A 20,590-nucleotide genomic window follows, 5' to 3' on the forward strand; every position below is an offset into this window, starting at 1 on the left:
CTCATTGTTGTAGAAATTTCACATAGAATTTTGAGAGACGTTTCTCTAATTTTTTAGTTTTTGAAACTTAATGAGTGTGAAAAAATCTTTATTGAAAATTTGTATTTATATAAGAAGAGGGGGAAGATAAGGGGTCAAATTAAAGAAATGAATTATTAATGTGAATAAATTGAATTGATAGATGGAATAATGAGAAGAGGAGAAGGTTTAGGAAATTTAATTTGTTATTGAATTAAAATAAAGATTACAAAATATAAAAGTTATTGAGAAATAAAGGGGGAGATGAAGAGAGAATTTCTTTGAAAACATAAGAAGGGAGAATGAATAAAGAAAGGTGAGAAAGAATGATGACATGTGTCAATTTTGGTTTGTGTTTTTAAATACTAAGTATAGATTACACAAATCATCACGCAAATCAATAGCACCACATCTCACACTTACCATTTAGTTAGTTTTATAAAAACATTTAGATTAAAATCATCAGTAAAATTAATTCTTTAAATGTAGTGAACATTATTTCTTTCATATTCTCACTAACTTAAATACAAATTATATAACGTTAACTGGTTAAAGAGACTAAATATTCCATAACTTGCATAATTTAAGCATCAAAATGAGGTGATTCAATTTCTTAAAAATACACCAAAAAATATAATCTATAAGAAATAACTAGTGCATTGAACATGCCAAAAAACTAGATGAAGATAAGTAGCCAAACCAGGAGTGCCCAACATTAGAATACATAAACGATTAAAAATATAAAAAATTTAGTAACAATCCTATGAGATGAAAAAACTGGGAACATTGAGTTTCACATCCCGTCCTCTATCCACCAAGTTACCATTGCCTCGGCAGAACTTGGTATACAAATTTAAAAAAATTAAAACTGAATAAAGCTTCACACATAGTCAGCCAGCGGATATGGATCTCAATTGAAAACTTCCAGTTCCGGCTTCTATGTGAACAAGGTGTAGGGTGAAATATACGCTGCATTATCGGTGTAATTGAACCCTGCCTCAAAATGCAATCAAATTAACCTGCTATACTTGTACATTAATTTCTGAAAAGGGTCTATACATAATACATTAGCAATATTAGCACAAAGAACACGATTCTGTAAGTTATATCAGTAGGGGGGGGCGGGGGCAGTATTTCATATCCACTGAACTTGCTTCATCAGCTTCACTAATGCAAACAGCCCACAATTCCTTTTGAAATGTTGAATTATGCATTGAAACAATAATGGTACAACACTAAAATTTCTACTCAGCAGAGGATTGTCTTAATTTCCCGTTGTCTTAGAATAGCAAAGGAAAAATAAAGAAAAGGCCGCTCAGACAGATTAAAGCTGAAAAACCCAAGGTTCCATAAACCCAACAGCGAGCACAAGAATCCGGAGGAGCAAAGTATGAAAGAAATGAAATCTGGCAATACCAGCCTGTATCGATGATGGGTAATGGCTGGAAAGAGATAATTGAAAGGCAGTCAAAATCTGAAGCTGGGATCGCAATCCATAGCCCATGAGAACTTTGCCAGCAAAGACTTGTTAAAGATCTGTAAGAACCAGTGAAACAGAGAAGATACAGAGAAGTACAGGTCAGATACATAATATTTAGATTAAAGGGATTAGATGTTAAAAACATTAACACAACCACGACAGAACGAGGATATTAGACTAATATTACCCCTAATCTTAGGATATTAGTCCACATCCACACAACCTGGTGTATTCATTCAATTTCCAAATTGCTAGTCACTTGAGGGTGGTTTTTCATAGCAATGACTCAATCTTAAAGACGACTATTTGAATAAAAATTCCATTCAAGAATGGATTTAAATTAATTAAAAAATGACAGTACAAGCAGTTGTGGATATATGATTTAGAGTAAGAAGTGGATTATATATTATAGTTATGGATAGTTTTTTGAATAACAACATTACTAAGGGGACTTTTGTTACTTTTCCAAAATATCATTTAGGATCCAAAGTGTTCAGATTAATCAACATTATAAAATTAATTTATTAAGCTATAACACTAAGATGGGAAAGTTTTGCAAGAGAAACAACTTTACTTTCTCAATGGGGACTTCATTTCTTTTGCACCATGCAACTGTGATCCGAGGATCAAGATAGTTTATCTTTGATGTGCCCAGAGCGATTTCTTTGAGATCTTCTTTACTTTTCATATCGCGCTCATATTTATCAATTTTTGTCTTCACTGAGAGAATCTTTTTCTCAATCCTACAAAAACATCGTCATAGATCAGCCACAAATGCTCAAAAGTAACTTAGAAAAGATTTTACAATAAGCAATCAGCATAAGGCGTCAAGACAATTACGCTTCGGGGGTCAAATTTCTCTTTTGCTTTCCATTACTGTCCTTCAATGGAGGCTTTCCTTTCTTTGCCCGAGTCAAATCCATCTCCAGTTCAGTCAACTCAGCCTAGTATCAGTTTTGAAACCATGTAACTAATTAATATGCACTCACCAATGTAACGGGCAAAAGAGAAACATCAGTTATACTCCAAAAAATCATCAAATTGGAATACACAAAAGGACTGCTCCTCTTCTTAGTAGATGTCTGTGAGGAATCATATACCCATATCAAAAGCTTCACAAATTGCGTAAAACAGAGAATCATACCTTTGCTTCATCTATTTTTATTTGAAGTCTATCCATCTGTGTAGAATGAGACTTTGATACTGCACGTTGATGATTACAAATGATTGCAACCTGCAAGAGAAATGACACATTGCATGAAACCTAGTACATGGACTTCAGAGCAAAGTTTTCAAGAAACGCTGAAGACTCAACTTACCTCCTTGTTTGCATGCTGATAACTGGCTATTTTTTCTGGCACCTCTCCACTTCCAACCCCTTTAGCAAGCTAATATACACAAACAAAAATTCATCAAAGGATATAAATTAACTCATTGCAAACTAACATTAATTATATTCTGTTTCGAAAGGGGGATCGGGATCTACTTCATGTACATCTCCATTTAAAGTATTGCATCAGAGTTTGAAAAGGCCATAAAAAGCCTTGAAATCAAATATGCAACACTGATCATAAAACTATATGAGCACAAGGAATCACCATTAAGTTGTTGTTTTGACTCCTATTTCATTTTATTCACGCAACACATAACAGAAGTATTCCATTGTTCAAAGATGATTAAAAAACTGTTGAGAAATCACATACAGGTTCAAAATTTTCCTCTTTTTCCTACTGGATATGGATTATGTAACAGCGTGAACATAGCCACTCTTTCTAAGCTATAGACTAGAGAGACAGTCACGAAATCCATACCATGTCATCCAAAGTGACAGATGCATTAAACGTACGGAATACTTTAGCAGTGAGACCAGGCATTAGTTCTTTCAGATGAGCATTCAACTTGCTAGTGTCCAACTTGTCAAAGAGATCATCACCGTCACGCTTCCCTGATAAAAAGAGTTAATATTGTAAATCAAGACTTGCCAAAAAAACACCAACATAGTCGCACATGAACTATTGTTTGATACCTTGTCTGAAAATCTTAACTGCTTCATATACATCCTTGTCAGCAGCAAATTGTTTGTAGTACTTGATTGAATCTTTACCAAGAAAATCAAACTGGACAGCATAAATAATATTAAGGTCGTGATAAATCAAAGCTGCAAAATTTTAGAAATCCACAAACATTGCCTGAACCTCACCCCAACCCTATTATCATTGTTGAATAAAGCCAGAAAGGAGCGAAAATCAACTTACCTCCAATATACACCCTTCTTTTGGTATTACATTTTCCACTTTCAATGTACAACAACCAACTGTATCTGCTTCATCATCATCCTGGAACATGGAAAGAGGTATCACAGTATAAAAATGTGTTAATAAACAAGTAACCTGATTCCCAGAGTGTCATCCACACTTCCCTCGTCTTGAGGTATAAACCAGAGACCACAAAGCTAATCAAAAACTCTAAAATACAGTAAAGATTGGTGAATATAAACGTGTTTGGATAGAAGGATGTAGAGGGGAAGGAGGGAGGGAGAGGGAAGAGAGAGCAAGGGGGCAATTTTCCATTATCTGGTAACAATTGAGTGGGTTAAGGAAACATTGGGAAAACAAGCAATGGAAACGAACCGGAATCTTGAACTTATATACTGCTTATGTGACTGCAGTGACTATCAAACAGATTTCAAAATGAAGAGGACAATAGGATGCACATTTGTTTTGCTTACAATCCCTTGGGAGTAATGGAGTCCTAATTTTCTGCTTATGAATCTATTTTTACTAAGTTATGAGTACATTCATCAGCAGCCCATGTCTGGAATCTCTAGACACTCCACATCAACCTGCTAGTTCACAATTAAACTCGTGAAACTGCTGTTTTCATAGCTCAAATATTGAAGATAAAAAATTTGTTTCTTCCAAATCATATCATGGGGCTTTTATGTGGACCTAAATCTTCCTATTTTGAAGAGATTCTGTTTATTGAAGGTAAAAAAAAAAAAAAAAAAAAAAAAAAGGGTTGCCCATTAAATTTTCCTACTTTCCTTTTTAATCCATACAAAAATAGTTTGCCTGTTTCTATAGTTGCCAAGGGCCCAGTATTATTTTAGTACTTCACTCCTCTACTCGTGGCCAACCAATTTTCTCTCTTCTCATATACTTTGAATATAATACTACCCCATTATCTCCTATCACATCTACTTTTTTATTCAAATAATAATTGATAACCAAACACCAAAACACCTCCTATGATTACATGCTTTGATATGTGGGCAAACTAAATCAGAATTTGGAGTAATACCACCTTTTATACATGCAAAAACATACCAAAGATTTCACTAGTATACGGCTTACTCTATTTAGTCTTATCTGAACATATACTACTATTTGTTGCGGGAAAATAACTAACCACAATAAGCATCTTCAAAATTATCCTTCCAGCGGTTCTAGTTTTAGCCGAACAGATATCCCTCAAGAAATACACATATTTAAAATTTTCAATTAAACAATAAAGATTCATCCAATGCTTTAAGGCTTCCACCCCACAGCATAAACATAAAGAGGGAAAACCCATGCCAAAACAACTTCAATGAACCAACTTATAGTTAGTAAAACTGTGAAACAGGCACTTAGCTTCATCTACGGAACATATTAAGTATAATTAGTTAGTAAACTCTACCTTTTCATTACCCGCCCTCAAAGCAAGTCTATCAATGAGATAGGTAGCAACCGCTATCTGTTTCCTGGTCATATCGTTGCTCCTAAAATTCTTTTTATATGTTGTTCGAATACCTTCAATGTAGTCCTGCACTTGATAAAAGCAAGCATTAAAACAAACCATCAACAGATCAATACCAACAATAAACATTAGAGTGAAAGTCGAGCAACCTTCAACTTCCTTGCTTTCTCATATTTTTCCTTGTCACTTTGCCCCTTCAACGTACTGCTAGCTGCCAAGAACACATACTTGAACTCTTTTGGGTTTATGGGATCATTCCAATAAGCTAACCATGTAACTGTGTTGTCATGCCGTACTTCTTTCCAACTGCCAACAAAGATGGAACATCTTGAATGCATATTTACAGAGAAAGACAAGAATTCTTTAAACAATGAGTGAACAGAAGGAAGTATTATCTTATTTTGTGAAAAATAAACAAATGAATGAACCACCACCTCTGACCAGGGATGGGACATTCTGGAATCGGAGCGTCTTTTCCTATATTTATTGTAATGTCACTTGGATGAATACGTTTTTTGAGTTTCCCCATCTGTGCCATGCCAAATAAAAATAATGATTAAAGATGTGACCAAGTAAGCTCATTAAGCCTAAGACACAAAATGAAAATATGAAAACCTTGGGATGCTCTCCACGGCCCCTAAACAACCCAGGAGGCTCAACTCTAAAGTTTCCCACCTGTAACAAATTTCAACAATGGTTCAGATTTAAATTAACAGACTACAATACACAAATGTGATCAGTAGCATTGCTTCACACAAAAAGAAATAGGGAAACTGACTGGTTTACCCGTTATTTAATCTAAATAAGAGTTAATCACCCTCACAAGGTTGTCAATCTTTCTATCAAATATAAATGAACACTTCTCAACGAGTAGAGAGAGCACACATGCTAGTGCAGCAACAGTATGCGTCTTACACAAAAAAGAAGCATTATTACATACTTCCTCCGTTTTTTAATAGTTGCAACACATACTTTTTCACGGTATTTTAGAAATGTGGGGTCCACATGGTATAATACACTTTAAAATGGGGTGAGTGGTTGTTAGAGTGTAATTTAGTGGGCCATAAGGGAAATAGTATAACTTTTTCCAAAATAACTTTCCATTTATGGTGTGTTGCAAGTATGATGACATTTCCATTTTAGGAAAGTGTTGCAAGTATTAAAAAACGGAGGAAGTAGAAACTATGTTTAAATCATCAACAGCTTGGTAATGATAGTACGGTAGTACCGATGTATTTACTATAATGATATTGATTGGCCTTATAATCAGTAACACCAAAACAGCAACATATTTGGCATTTGAAATATATTAGGGACTTGACACTCAATGGGGCCCCCCTTCTTCCTACCCAAAAATATCTCATAAGTGCCATACTAGTGAGAAGCCCATTTTTTTAGAAAATTTTTTGTAACAAAAAAATACTAAATACCAAGAGAAAAGATAATAAAAACATACAGATAAGAATGAAGGCAGTATCACAATATGCTATTACACAATCATTCAATAGTGAACATGTAACCATGTTTGCAAGGCCTGCTCTAATTAAATTTATAAACAAGTAATCAAAAACTAGAAAAAAAATGTCACTATGGAACCAGCAATAAGTAGGATACAGTCCAAAATCTGAAACTCAACCATTCTGTGACGCACTTGATAATGGAAGAAGCAGGGTGCCACAAGTGGAAGGGTTGCCTTAATACTATACACAATGAAATTTTGGTTCAAGTATGAACATTATACACATAAATAGATCAACCTCATATGCAATTACATTCACAAACAAGACATTATACACATGGTGATCAACCTCATATGAAATTACATTCAACAAACAAGACCAAATTCCTACAATCCTGCATAAAAAACAGACCTCAAGTTGCCACAAGTATGAACATCCTCACTATATGATACAATTAACAAGGCCAAAAAAAATGCACACAGTAACACAGCCACTGTAATTGCAGGATGAAATGATAGAAAACCTTTTCTTTGACACCATCAACAATAGCCCACATATACTTCTCTTCTAGTTTCAATTTCTCTTCTTTTAATGCCTTCTTCTCCTGCAATAATGGTGATTATAGTCAGATTCTTGAGCAAAAGCATCAAACAAATCACATAATTCATTTCACCAAAATCATCAAGGATCAAAAGACAAATCACAAAAAGACACAAAGCAACAAACATGGACAACAGGGTCACCTAAGGTATAACCCAGTGGCAGAATGAATGACAACGATACACATATCAATGTGACACCCAAAAAAAAAAAAAAAAAAAAAAAAATTTAAAAATAAGTAGTCTTTAACCCCTTTAACCAGATATTTGTACTCCCTACATCCCAAAATAAACCTGCAAATAGCTTTACACAGGGAAATTCTAACAGCTAAATGCCCACAACAGATTTTGACAACAAACTCCAGCAGCAACAGCGGTTCCCAAGTACGAGCAAGAAAAAAAATCATTTTTTCTTATCATGTACAGCAAACAGCTATACCTATCAGCAGGTACAATTGCACTAAAAAGTTAAGCAATAATCATCATGAACTCATGATACACAAATGTAAACAAGCAAAGTCATCCCTACAAGATTATATCTAATCACCATCTTAGGCTATAAAAATATTTCATCAAATAAAATCACTATTCTAACTGACACACTTACTTCAGTGGTCATTTGTTTCTTTTTCTCCTTCTCACTTAAATGCCATTCATGTATCGGCCTAAAATCACACTTGCTAAGGTCCTGAATCACATGGTTCTTCCCAAGAAGTTTTTTCCAATCAGTAAAGAAGTTTTCATTAAATTTTTCCTTCTGTACATAATCTGTCTCAAGCATCACAGCATACATAGTAGCAACCTGTGAACAGAAATAAATAAAACGAAGCATACAAGTAAGTAAACCTGCATAAAGGTAAAAAAAAAAGGGGGGGGGGGTGATGAGCTAATAAATGTTTAGAGAGACAGTCAAAAATCAAGAAACTACAAGCACGTGAGTAAACTACCTCCTCCTGCTCAGGTGTGAGTTCAACTGGTTTACCATTGTACAGCATCTTAACCCCATGAGGCTGGTATGGAGGAGGAAATATAACACCACTGTGAACCAGGGTGGTCCATTTCTGCCCATCACCTGAATTAGGTAGCTCTTTTGAAGACTTCGAGTAACTTGATTTCTTCATAATTTTCTTTGATTTCTTATTGACTTTCTTCAACTTGGAAGAATTAACTTTAGTGACCTTTTTAGCTGGCACGGATTTACTACCTGATGCAGATTTATTCAACCGTTGACCAATTGGAATGTGGTCATCATCATCCTTGACCCTTGCTTTTAGAGGTATTTGCTTAGCTTTACCTGAGGTAGATGCATCTGAAAGCTTTGCCTTTTTTATAGAAGATTGACCAGCAGAGAGATCTACTGAAGGCCTTTTAATTGAACTAACAGGTCCTTTCTTAATTTGAGTTTCCCTGTTAATAGATCCATTTTGTTGTAGCTTAGAAGACAATGGCTTGTCTTCATCAGAATCATCATGCTTGATAGCAGATGTCCCACTGTTGCCTTTCATCTGTAACTTAGTCGACAAAGGTTTTTCATCCTCTGAATCATCTGATGGTTTCACACTCCCGGCCTTTAACTTTTGAGTCTGTGATGTTCCAGCAGTAGCCCTTCCCTTATCTATCCTAGCAAAAAGCGGCTTATCATCCTCAGAATCACTACTACAAGGCTTGCCTTCAGCCATATTGGAAATTCCTTTCTTTGAACCAACAGAACATCTTGTACTAAGTGGCTTGTCATCATCAGAATCATCAGAGTCATCAGCTAATGGCTTAGCAAGCTTTTCCTCTTTAACTACAGCTGGAGCACGCTTCTCCTCTTTAACTGCAACTGGAGAACGCTTCTCACCTTTAACCGGAATATCCTTCTTTGGCTGGTGATTTGCTGAAGAAGCTCCATTTATGGGAGGTAATTTGCTATGTGTTGTCCTAGATGGTGGGGGAGATGGAGAAGGTCTATTCGATGAAGGCTGTGGAGATGGAGAAGGTCGAGTTGAAGGAGGAGATGGAGAATGTCTATTCGATGAAGGTTGTGGAGATGGAGAAGGTCGAGTTGATGAAGGTGGAGAGGGAGAAGGTCTAGTTGATGAAGGCGGTGACTTTAGGTTTCTGGAGGATGGAGGTGGAGATTTTTGAGTTCCAAGAGTCGGCTTTGAAGAAGACGGCTTCGAAGATGAAACCGTCTTCCCCTTCAAAGCACTAGAACCTCGATCATTCAAGGTTCTAGCATCAGAACCCAACTTCCCCGACGGCTTATCATTTCTCACTGACAATGAAGAATTCTTTAATTCCGAGCTTATTGGGGTTGTTTTTCTTCTACTAAAAACTAATGGGGTATCCTCATCATCACTATCCTCACAGGCCGCAGCCGGATTGGCGGGCGCATGGTTAAAAGGTCCATTTTCATAGTTCCGTCCTAACATTAAAGGGTTCAAATCAAAAACCTGCAACACATTAGCAACCAAACTTGATTCAATTATCAAATTAGGCTCAAAAACACATGTATACTCACCTCATTCACAAACAATAAAACAAAAATCAACGTAAATTGCACACAGCCAAGCCGTGTAGTTCAGTCCTAACATTAAAGGGCTGTGCAATACATTAGCAACCAAATTCGATTCAATTATCTCGAAAAATCACATAATTTTAGAAATATGTAATTCAATAACGAAATTAGGGTCATAATTAGTTGAGATTTTGGAACCCTACACTTACAATAAAACAAAATTAGAGCAAAGATGAACCCTAGATTGTGAAATTGAAATGATGAACACTAAAAGAAAGAACGACCAGTTACCTCAGAAGCTGGTTCAATGGAGGAAAGAGGTATTGGATGGAGAAGGTGAAGTGCGATGTTGAGTGCGCTTCAATGGAGGAGGAGATAGAGGGAGGAACTAGGCAGGGCTATGTTCATCCGTTTTGTTTTTGTTTTTTTTTTTTTTTTTTTTTTTTTTGGTTTTCGTTGTTGACAGAGCAATTAAATGGGTTGGAGCCCCATTAATAAAAGCCCCAATTATAATGGGTAAGATCCGTCCAAAACATATATGGGCCGGATTTTATTACTCTTACACGATCGTCCAATCATGGGTCGTTTAATGGGGCGAGTCGAGCTTTATAATTATTTTAATGAAAAAATAAACCTTTTATATGTAGTATAAGTATTAATTAATTAGAATAATGACCGTGCATCGATAATAATTTTTTTTAATAATTAATTTGTGATATAATATGAAAATAAGGCAATTCATGTGGAATAAACAAATGTAATGTTTGCTAAAAAAATAAAAAAATAAAAAAAAAACAAAAAACAAATGTAATGTATATAAGAAAATTATATATAAGTAATTATATTACATTAATATGTTCTTTCCGATAAAACTATATAAAGTACTTTTAAAAAATAAGCTAAATAGAATAACAAAAAAAAAAAAAACTTAAAGATGACATCATATATTGTTCTTGCAGGAATATTTTAATGATAATTTAACATGCGTTAAAAATGATGTAACCATGTTCTGTTTTAGTATTAGTTATTATTAATAGAATAGATTACCCTTTTCATTTCCACACAACAAATCTTGTAGTATCAATCATACGAAGTATTTAAAATTTCTTAGTGAAAATTTAATTTTTAGTAAAAAGGAGACATAAAAAAGGGCAATATTAAGACTCAAGCAACTCCATTTTCATCGTTGAATCAAATCTAAAATCGACTTGTTTTTTTTTCGATCTATTACGAAGTATAATGTATGCTTTCAAAATCCTAAGTTTTTTTTTTTTTTGGTGTGTGATGAAATAGGAAAAATGACGACTTTTAAAGGTTATAACCCTTATTTCTATTACTCTTCTCTATATATTTTTTCTCTCCATAGTTGAATAGGCCAGCAGCCGTTTCTCGGCCCAACAATCCAATCTCAGACTCAGGCTCATCTCTGGTAAGGTCTACACAAGTACACCACACTTAACCAGAGGGAGCCTCAATTGGAGAAGATGGTTTGATTTTCAGCCTATTCTTAGTTTCTTACTGATTGATGGTTAAAAAGCAGCAGCCTAAACATATTGCGTATTTAAACAGGACAAAATAATGTGGAAACCAGCATAAAAACTACTTGTATTTACAAATACACTTCACACAACCTCACCCTCACATTATATTTCCAAGTCCTAACACCAAAAAAAATAAACCCCTTAACTAACATTAATATGAACATACATTGAAATGCATCTGGATTGCAAGCTAAAGAATATACATTAGAAATTTTCAAAATCTGACTATGGGGAAAAACACAACAGGATTTTGTTATTGAACTCCCAAATCAAACTGTACCAACAGCATCCGGTTCAGTCTAATAATACACTGGAATTTACAATTCTGTAAACTAATCAAAAGAAGAAATTAGCTTTGCATCTTTCAGGCCCTAAAAATTAATGCCTAATTAAATGCAAAATTTTCTTTAAATTATCACAAGGTAGATTTCTTGCAGCACTAGCAGGCTGGTGCTGAACCCAAGCATCGGCCACTGAATGTACAATCTACCAGGAGACCTATTGATGATGTAGAGCTGGTCTTTTCTCAACAAGTTCATAATGGATAACAAAGTTCTCCTGCAGAAGAACACCATAATGAGATTGAGTTCATGTAAATTTCATAAAAGCGTGAGTATATAGAAATTTACATACCTTAATAGACGTATCCCATGTATTGGGATCAAAGGCAACATAAGAACCTCTTTCATATGCATTGGTCTTAACAAGAGGCTCCATGTTGGGAACTCTCATAAACCAAAGTCGGAGGTCTTTGTGGTAGAACCAACCTCTGTTATAGCTGCCAGAAAAGAAGAGAAAAAAAAAACTGTGAGATTTATGATGCCAAGAGATAGTATAATCTACTATACATGGGTTCAATCCCTGTTCTTTGCGGAGTGAAATGGCTCCTGACAAAAATCCCTACCAGACAAATAAGAAAACCATAGAACCAATCTACCACAGAAGACGGGTAGTTGGTTCCATTGTGTCATAAAGATGTCAACCAGGAACTGTTGTCAAATGATTCATGGCTATCTTATTTGGCAAATCTTTGAATGTCAAAGTTCGAAATCTTCCTATACTACCATCGCAATTTGGCTACATGGAATCTCGTGCAGAAGCACCCAGTGACATCAGAAAATCATTTAAATCCCGCTCTCACTCCTCTCAAGTAACCAAGTGGATTCCATACATAAATAAGTTTGTTTTTGATATAAACCCTCATTCTACAATAGGGATCTCTATTGATTACAAAGTGGCCCTCTTCATATTTTAATAGAAAACACATATAGATAGATCATATCGTTTACAGAGTGGCCCTCTTCATATTTTAATAGAAAATACACATAGAAAGATCATATCATTTACAGAGTGGCCCTAATAGAAAATACATATAGATAGATCATATAATTCAATTATTGAAGTGTTGTAAAACTACATACTAATAACATATCAAACTTTGCGTATAAAAAAATTAGCGTCTATGCTTTGTGTCATAGTTCACGAGTCTCATAGCCATAACACTAAAAGAATCACTTTAAAGAGAGTGTATAACAGTTGATTTTTTTTTAAAAAAAATATTGGATCATGCACAGCACAGGAAACCAATCTAGTATATATATAATGAATGGATTTTCTAATTTACTTCAAATGTCATTAATAGGATTACAACCATTAGGCACAGGAGAAACTCATGGGTAGAGAAGAAGAGGAAAAGAGCCAGATCAAAAATGAATGAACTAAATCACATGTATAAAGAACAATTAAGATAAGAACATACAGTTCATTGGCTGCATATATCTGGGCTTCATCTCTTGGCATGCTGCAAACCGGAAAACAATTTAGTCAATAATAACACAAAATTTGAGATAGTTGATAGAATTAGGACCTCAGCTAGAAGATTTACCTGTAAAAGATGTAGAACAGTGTTGGCAGCTGAAATTTTGCAAAATAAGCTTGCTGCAAGCAAAACAACTATTAAAAGAGCATAAATAAGAAAACCTAACAACAAAAGGGAACAAGAGGTTTCAAGCAGCTCACACTTGGTGGGGGAGGTTGTTTTTCATGATAACATTCAGGTATCATGAACTCAGGTTCACCCTTGGCCGGTTCATCAGACCAAGGGGAGGCAAAAGTTTTGTGAAGATTTTCTGATGAATTCAAATTCAATCCCAATGTTGTTAGATCAATTCCAAGGGCAAGAGATGCCAGATCAGGATCGCTCATTCTCATCACACTCAATAAGCCAAGTAATCCATATGGATCTGGAGCAGGTTGTGGAGATTGTATCTGCTTTATGCCCTGATCTCTAAAAGTCTGATTGAGAGATGGCAACTGTTGAAGGCGAAATTGTGTCTGGTTATGTTGTTGATACTGCTGCATAAACTGCTGCTCGTAAGAATTCATATTAGAAATTCCACCCGGAGTGTTCATGGACCTTAGGCTGATGCCAGGGGGCATGCTACTCTGTACCATAACAAAATTGCGATATTAGAAGAAATCAAAAAGGATAATCTTTCTTTCATAATGACTACCTATCCCCACTTCCCCCCTCCCCCTACATTGCTTTATAACAAAGTTACACTCAGCAAGGGAACATTTACAGCAAGTTTGTCAAATAACTTTTATACTAATTGGTCCAGAATGTGTATTTAGCATCTCTTAAATCAATATTACATATCCGTTGAAACCTAAAGTATTTATTCAATATGGAAAATTGGTCTTATTACTCTTAAGCTCATATTTCTGGCAGTGTTAGTTATGGGGAAGGGAAAAAATTAATCTAGATATAGTAAGCATATCTCTACCACCTTTGACATTTCTTCACCTTAACTGCTACATCGCCTATGCAAAAAATTTATGAAGGAAACATGGAGACTAAAATTTAGGTCCTCTCCATTAATCTAATCAGCAGAAACAGAACTGCCCACAGAACACATAACTCAATTACTAGTGATAAGATGCCTCGTATACAACGCTGGCATAACTTTTTAACTGGTAAAACAGCTTGATTCGCCACAAACTTTTCAAAAGATTCATTCGGTGTCGTATTACGCCCGTAAGTTTCCTGAAATATACAGGGAATTTCAGATGCAAAAATTTTCTTACAGCAGAAACAAGGGAAAATTACTGACCGAAAGTGAATGTTGCTGTTGCTGCTGCTGCTGTGGACGGTGTGATGAGTACATTCCTCCTAAGTTGAAGCCGGGTGACCTTCCCATCTAGACATAAATCTTTGAAATAAGAGAACACATACATCTCCCAAGAAACCCAGCTGAAGTAGATAAAGATAACACCTAAAATACAAAATAATATCTCGATAATGAACAAGTACTCACAGAGAAGTGTTGAGATTGCATCGGTACACCATTTTCATGAATCTGTTCCTTTTGCTGGAAATCCATCCCATAATCGGCATTTCCACCTGCAAAGGAATCAGATTTCATTACAATTGAAAAAATATCCATTAAAACAACAAAAAATTTACAACCAACATTCCAAGCTGCACAAGAAGCAAATTTCAATTCAATTAAAGAAAATACTTATATACTACAAAAAAAGGAGTGATAAATGAGAAAATATGTATTTAAAAAAGTAAAATACCAAATAAAAACAGCCATCATTCTCTGATATGTAGCTAGATGCTACCCAACAGACCAAAAAAAAAAAGGCCCCAAGCAGAGAAAAGTCAGAAAACTGATGTTCTATGTTCTATACTGGCAAGTGGCAGCCAATGAACCCCCATACATGCCAGAAAATTCATAGTGTTGTAGAGTAAATGCATCTATAGTCATTATTGAAACTAGCTAATAATATAATAATCTTATCCTGATATTTATCACTTATAATACAACTTCTTCAGAGAATATCAGCAAACGCGCCTAAACTCAATGTTGGGACAGGCACCATCAGTTTTCAACTTTACCCTTTTGAAAGCACTGGTACTCTTAAGTTGAGAAAATTCATATATTAATCAACCGACACTAAGGAAGTTCAAAAAACGTTACCATTTAATAAAGAAGTTGGCAGATTATTAGAACATTCAAAACTGACGAAAGGGAAGAAAATATAAACAAAGGAAGTTAAATATACCACTTTGGCTAGTCCAAAAGATCAGTAATACATGGGGAAAAAAAATTGTCAAATATGGGTAATTATATAGAAAATGCAACTTATTTGAAAAATATATAGTGATGGAACATAACACCCATTCCATCCAAGCTTAGTCCAATTTGAAAGGTGTAACACAACTTTCAGAGTGGATTTAAAACTGGGACAAAGGGATTAATTTTCAAGAAATTTAACCTCAGCATAAAAATCAACATCCCTTCACAACCAATCAATATTAGGATAAACCATATCCGCCAAGCAGTTAATTAGCCCGAGGAGACAATTTGGGGTTGAAAGCAAGGAGCAGGGAAAACCTTTGAAACCTGGTAATGCAGGAAAATCCTCATTTTGGATGCTAAATTCCTGGTTTTGCTGAACAATGGGACTAACTCCGAGGCCTTGTTTTCGCATAGAACCTGGCAGAATTACCAATTATCTCAAACTGCAGGAATAAATGCTAAAGAATCTTTTTAATTACAAACAAAAAAAGTTACAACTATACCTATTTGTCCTTGTGGACCTCCAGCAGAGTTAGGGCGACTACCTAACTGAGGAAAGTCATTTAAAGTAAAAGGGGCATCATTGGAGTTCTCATCACCTAACATTCCCATGGAGCTTAAATTATTCACTGTTTGGACATGGTTCTGCGAAAGAGGGCCCCCAGCAGAAGGATAAGAGTTTCCAAACATAGAAAGCATCTGCGGAGAAGCTGAAACCAAATAGTCATCAGCATAGCAAAAGTTGGACCATAGCTTCCTCAAAATAAAAAAAGGTCCATATGCAACATTTGAGGCATTAATTATGTCACATTAACAAACAATTTACCCGACATAGAGCTATAGAAGCTAGTACAACCTAAGCAAGAGCTAGGTACAGTTAGGAATTGTATTTAGTTAAAAACAGCACTGGGTAAAAATGATTGGAAGGAAATAAAGAAATGTCTCAGACTTAGAAAGTAGAACTGAACCAGTTAAAATACCTATAGGAAAGTAAAATTTTCTATGTAAATAGCTTCAGCCAGTCAATCAGCACAACAGAGAAACTAACAAATGTACCATAGATTGTACTAATTTACAAGTGTCAGGTTAAAAAATAATAAAAATCTTGAGAGTTGGTTGCAACAAGGATATATCGATCAAATTAAAGAGAAAGAATTGAGAGAGTAGTATGGTGGGTTGGTAATTACTATTCCCCTACACAGCACTGCATGTGAATATCTCTCCTACTGTCCTACATATATTCTTATTCCCTAAGAATATTCTGTATTCTTCCTAGGCAGATTTCTGTAATGAACCCAGTACAAGGAGCAACACTAGGAGACAAAATTAATTAAAGAAACACAAGGGAGTGTGGCAACATAGGACTGAATTGTGATCTCTTGAGCAGTAGAGGACAAACAATATTAATTTTCGTAGTTTTGCTTGATTATAAAAGGGAGGTAGCATAGCAGTAGAAAGGCATGAGATTTGTAATGTGTAATGAGAGAGAACGGTAACCTCAAGTTACAAAGAGAGAGTGATAACCTCAAGTTATCAAGAGAGTAATAGCCTAAAGCTATTATCCTATCACTTTTGTATCCAAATTTCTGCCATTATCAATCAAAGACTCAAGCTTTTTATCTTTCAATTTCTTGTTCAATAGAATTTATAATCTGAAAATCCTAGTCTATAACAATTTCTTAGTCTTGTGCTTAGGTTTTGCTACTGGCCTCTGCATAAAAGCCAGGAATGCAACCTTGCTTCCGTTTTGTAAAAGTGTAACTAAAGAAAATATATAAAAGAAACCTCAAGCCTGAAAGATTCTTTCCAGAAGTAAATCAAATTTAACTTCTTTAAAAAGCTCTATTGATTTGAGTGGCGAAAGTCAAAACATTGGTAACCTATTCGGCTATTCCAGATCTTGATAAAGAGAGAGATTAAAAAATGAGGGCAAAGTCCTTGGAAAACTTGACAGAATACACACACACACTTTGTATATAGTAATGAAGAATTGCCTCAATTTTTTTTCTTTTTATTATTTTTTGGCAATATTTTACCTTTGAGCTTGCTGACGCATAATCTTGCTCATAAATATTTACTACTTCCTCCGTTCTTTTTTTACTTGACCTGCTTTGACTTTTATGCTATTCACCACCCCTCATTTGACCGTCTTTTTTGAATTATATGTAAATAATAACATATTTATGAGGGATCTTGTTAGATTCGTCTCAATAAATACTCATAATATAAAACTTCTATAATTTTTACTTATGGGGAATTAAAGTAATTGATAGTTAAAGTTTTACATTGGCAGACGTGATAAATGAAACACGTCAAGTAAAAAAGAACGGAGGAAGTATATCTTTTAGGAAAAAATGATGAAATGTTGATATTATGATGAAAAAAACACATTGAGACCAACCAAACAACATATTAACAAATAGCATTTTGTTATATATTGATTTAAAATAATGGTCATATTTAGAGTATGATTAGTGCAAAAATCAAAATATCACAACAATAACTGGTCATAGAAAGTAAGTGGTAAGAGATGAGATGGGTGTATATCTGGAAAAAAAAACATGCAAAAGGAGCACAACTTAACTGCTTTAAAAACGTTAAGAGGCATCAGGATGCTCCATTAAGGAGATGACAAAAGATCATTTTTGGGGAATGAAGAGGAAAAAACCCAAGAAGAAATGAAGGAAGGTTGTTCGGAAAGTAAGATGAGCGTTACCATTAAAAGCAATTTGGGCTCTTAGGCAGCCTCTGGAACAATTAGAGAGTGGGAAGAGGACAGCTGATTGCTGTGTGAGACACTGACAGAGATCATTGTAGCACTAGAAAGGGAGGTCATGTCATCAAAACAATACCTAGCTCTTCATAATTCCTACGCTAACACTTTACTTACTTCATTTGCAACCACTGTCCCAATCCAGCTCTCCTTTTCTTTCTCAGCTTATCTAACAAGTGAACAGCATTTTAAGGCTAAGTTACCAAGCCCCAGGGTATGGCCCATCCAACTTCATATCTTGAGTCTTAAGTTAGAATCGATAGAATTAAAACATTAACCACAAAAACACTTTGATCCTAATTTACTAGAAGTACAGCAACAATTCTGTCACCCAAGTCTTTTTCATAATATGGTAAAACATATAACCAGACTTTGATTGAACAGTCTTTTTTGAAACTAAGGTCAGTGATTTTAGCATGTACTAAAAAAAATTTGTTTCAAACCCAGAATAACTCTTTAAAGTCCATCAACAATCCTTTCTTCCTTACGGTGTTGTGTAAGGATAATTTGGATTTGAGCCTTGAAACTCAACCACCCAAGGTTTCAACACAGAAAATAATACTTAAAATGATTAGAGATGATGAGTTAGATGTGATACCTTGTTGGAGTACACCTCCGGTTAATCTATTTGGTCCTTGCACACCTAAGCTCCCAGATCCACTGTTTGCAGACATATTCAAGCGAGAAGCAAGGCCAGGCACAGATAGTCCTCCACCTGAACCTATACTTCTCCCAATGTTGCCACTGCCTACCATACTTCCCACAGAGCCAGTAACTCGAGCACCAGCATTTCCCAACACAGGGGAGACTCCTAGGCCTGGAACAGCATTACGATTACCAATTGCAGCAGAGGTGGGGAGAATCCCAGGAATAGAGCCACCAACTCCATTTGTATTACTGCTATATCCAGGGCTTCCTGCAACATTCATACCTCCTCTATTTGTGACTCCTGAATATCCACCATGTGAGCTCCCATGAGACATCTACAGATGAAAAGGAATTTTTACCGAAATAGGAAATAAAATATGAGGCACAAATTAAATGGCCAGTATGCATTAAACTTGCAAACAAGCATAGCCTGTTAACAACAAACCTGAGACAGAGCAACTGGGATGTTATTTGATGCAAATCTCCCCCCTGGAACATTCCCTGTTGGTTGTTGAACCCCACCAGAAGCGACACTATTCATGGATGAATTTCGGGATGAAAGTGTACCCGACATATTCGGAACATTAAAGCCACCGTGCATACTGTCAGACTTCTAAGTAGTTCCTGTATAAGGATGTCATTGCTACCGGCTTAGTAGTTCAATACACCATAAAATGTAATACGAGTATATTTAAGTCATTCTACTTACCAGTGTGTTTATCAACAAGGAACTAAAACCAGACGAAAGCGAAAAGATGCTGGAACACCAAAATCTATAGATTACTGCATTCAAAAGATCAACGTAAATTATTATAGCAAATACGCATATGAAACAAACAATCAAAATCATAGTCATTAACTATGTAACCATGAAATTGATAGTGAATACATTTTACAAGCAATGGTGAATTGGTGATTATAATAAAGATATCAAATTTACATGCCCATTGAACAATCACTAAACCCTAACTAATTTCTCCTTCAAAAACCCAATAAAATCTGAATTTCAAAATCTCCCCACTAAGGCACTAACCTATCTATCATCTAGAACACGATACAGGAAAACCCTAATTTAAAAATTACTTCGCTGCATCAACAACACAAAAATTGAAAACCCTAATCCACCAAAAGTCAGCTTAATTTGAATAATTAGGTTCACAATTTCTCATCAATCAACCTCCGAAATCAACCAAAACCCAATTAATTACCAAATCACAAACATTAAAAAATCAAACCCACGAATTAATTGAACGAAAAAAACAACAAACTGGAAAATCAAATTGAGATTTTAGAGCTTGACATGAAAATTTAACTAACCTTGCGAGAACCAACGGGATCGAGGAGAGATGAAGAGAAGGTAGTAGACAGAGGTTTAGTGTGTGATTTTTGCAGTGATCGTAGCAATTTCTGGGAATTTTGACTTTTTGACCACTTTAAAAATGAAAAAACATACTGTACCAAGAGAGTACTTCGTAATAGTTGCACTTTCTTTTCCCTTTTTGATAAACCTAGATTTGGAATCAAACACGAGTACTTATTAGGAATACTTAAGGTCTCTTCTCTCCAAATTATTTTCACTTAATTTCGGTTTTTAATTTTCTTCACTCATAAAATATTCAGTTAAGTTCAGTCAATCAGAACAGACCGTTAGTGATTTTGTCGTACTCCATATAACACATGGTAAAGTGTTGCAATTAAAATTAATGATGGGAGTATTAAATTACATTAGATTAGCTACTAAT

General features: G+C 35.1%; 2 protein-coding genes across 2 annotated transcripts; both read right to left on the reverse strand.

Annotated features, from left to right (window-relative positions):
- Positions 1 to 670: 670 nt before the first annotated feature.
- On the reverse strand, positions 671 to 10,240 carry LOC145562716 (DNA topoisomerase 1-like). The gene is made up of 16 exons (XM_081623089.1): positions 10,090 to 10,240; positions 8,243 to 9,733; positions 7,903 to 8,097; positions 7,220 to 7,300; positions 5,852 to 5,911; positions 5,671 to 5,765; positions 5,386 to 5,542; positions 5,177 to 5,302; positions 3,754 to 3,834; positions 3,525 to 3,615; positions 3,310 to 3,443; positions 2,818 to 2,886; positions 2,643 to 2,732; positions 2,339 to 2,442; positions 2,073 to 2,241; positions 671 to 1,554 (listed from the first exon to the last, which is right to left on the reverse strand). The coding sequence occupies exons 2-16, from the start codon at positions 9,710 to 9,712 to the stop codon at positions 1,486 to 1,488; spliced, it is 2,991 nt and encodes a 996-aa protein (XP_081479215.1). The 5' UTR covers positions 9,713 to 9,733; positions 10,090 to 10,240; the 3' UTR covers positions 671 to 1,485.
- Positions 10,241 to 11,379: 1,139 nt separating this feature from the next.
- LOC145564347 (putative NOT transcription complex subunit VIP2) lies at positions 11,380 to 20,332 on the reverse strand. The gene is made up of 13 exons (XM_081624668.1): positions 20,166 to 20,332; positions 19,558 to 19,631; positions 19,294 to 19,472; positions 18,799 to 19,183; positions 15,931 to 16,137; positions 15,743 to 15,844; positions 14,657 to 14,742; positions 14,453 to 14,539; positions 13,359 to 13,784; positions 13,225 to 13,277; positions 13,099 to 13,140; positions 11,973 to 12,117; positions 11,380 to 11,897 (listed from the first exon to the last, which is right to left on the reverse strand). Exons 3-13 carry the CDS (start codon positions 19,447 to 19,449, stop codon positions 11,838 to 11,840), a joined length of 1,749 nt encoding a protein of 582 aa, XP_081480794.1. The 5' UTR covers positions 19,450 to 19,472; positions 19,558 to 19,631; positions 20,166 to 20,332; the 3' UTR covers positions 11,380 to 11,837.
- Positions 20,333 to 20,590: the final 258 nt, after the last annotated feature.

Source organism: Chenopodium album, chromosome 10 (genome assembly GCF_948465745.1).
Source record: "Chenopodium album chromosome 10, dcCheAlbu1.1, whole genome shotgun sequence".
NCBI classification, from domain to species: Eukaryota; Viridiplantae; Streptophyta; class Magnoliopsida; order Caryophyllales; family Amaranthaceae; genus Chenopodium; species Chenopodium album.

Excerpts from the sequence above, each read along its gene's own strand:
- LOC145562716 (XM_081623089.1), bottom strand. The coding sequence starts at position 9,712 with ATGTTAGGACGGAACTATGAAAATGGACCTTTTAACCATGCGCCCGCC. Across the intron at positions 5,766-5,851 it reads GCCGTGGAGAGCATCCCAAG|ATGGGGAAACTCAAAAAACG; the intron begins GTTTTCATATTT and ends GGCATGGCACAG. Across the intron at positions 2,443-2,642 it reads TAAAAATAGATGAAGCAAAG|GCTGAGTTGACTGAACTGGA; the intron begins GTATGATTCTCT and ends AACTGATACTAG.
- LOC145564347 (XM_081624668.1), bottom strand. The coding sequence starts at position 19,449 with ATGCACGGTGGCTTTAATGTTCCGAATATGTCGGGTACACTTTCATCC. Across the intron at positions 15,845-15,930 it reads AGGTCCACAAGGACAAATAG|GTTCTATGCGAAAACAAGGC; the intron begins GTATAGTTGTAA and ends TAATTCTGCCAG. Across the intron at positions 11,898-11,972 it reads CATGGGATACGTCTATTAAG|GAGAACTTTGTTATCCATTA; the intron begins GTATGTAAATTT and ends GTTCTTCTGCAG.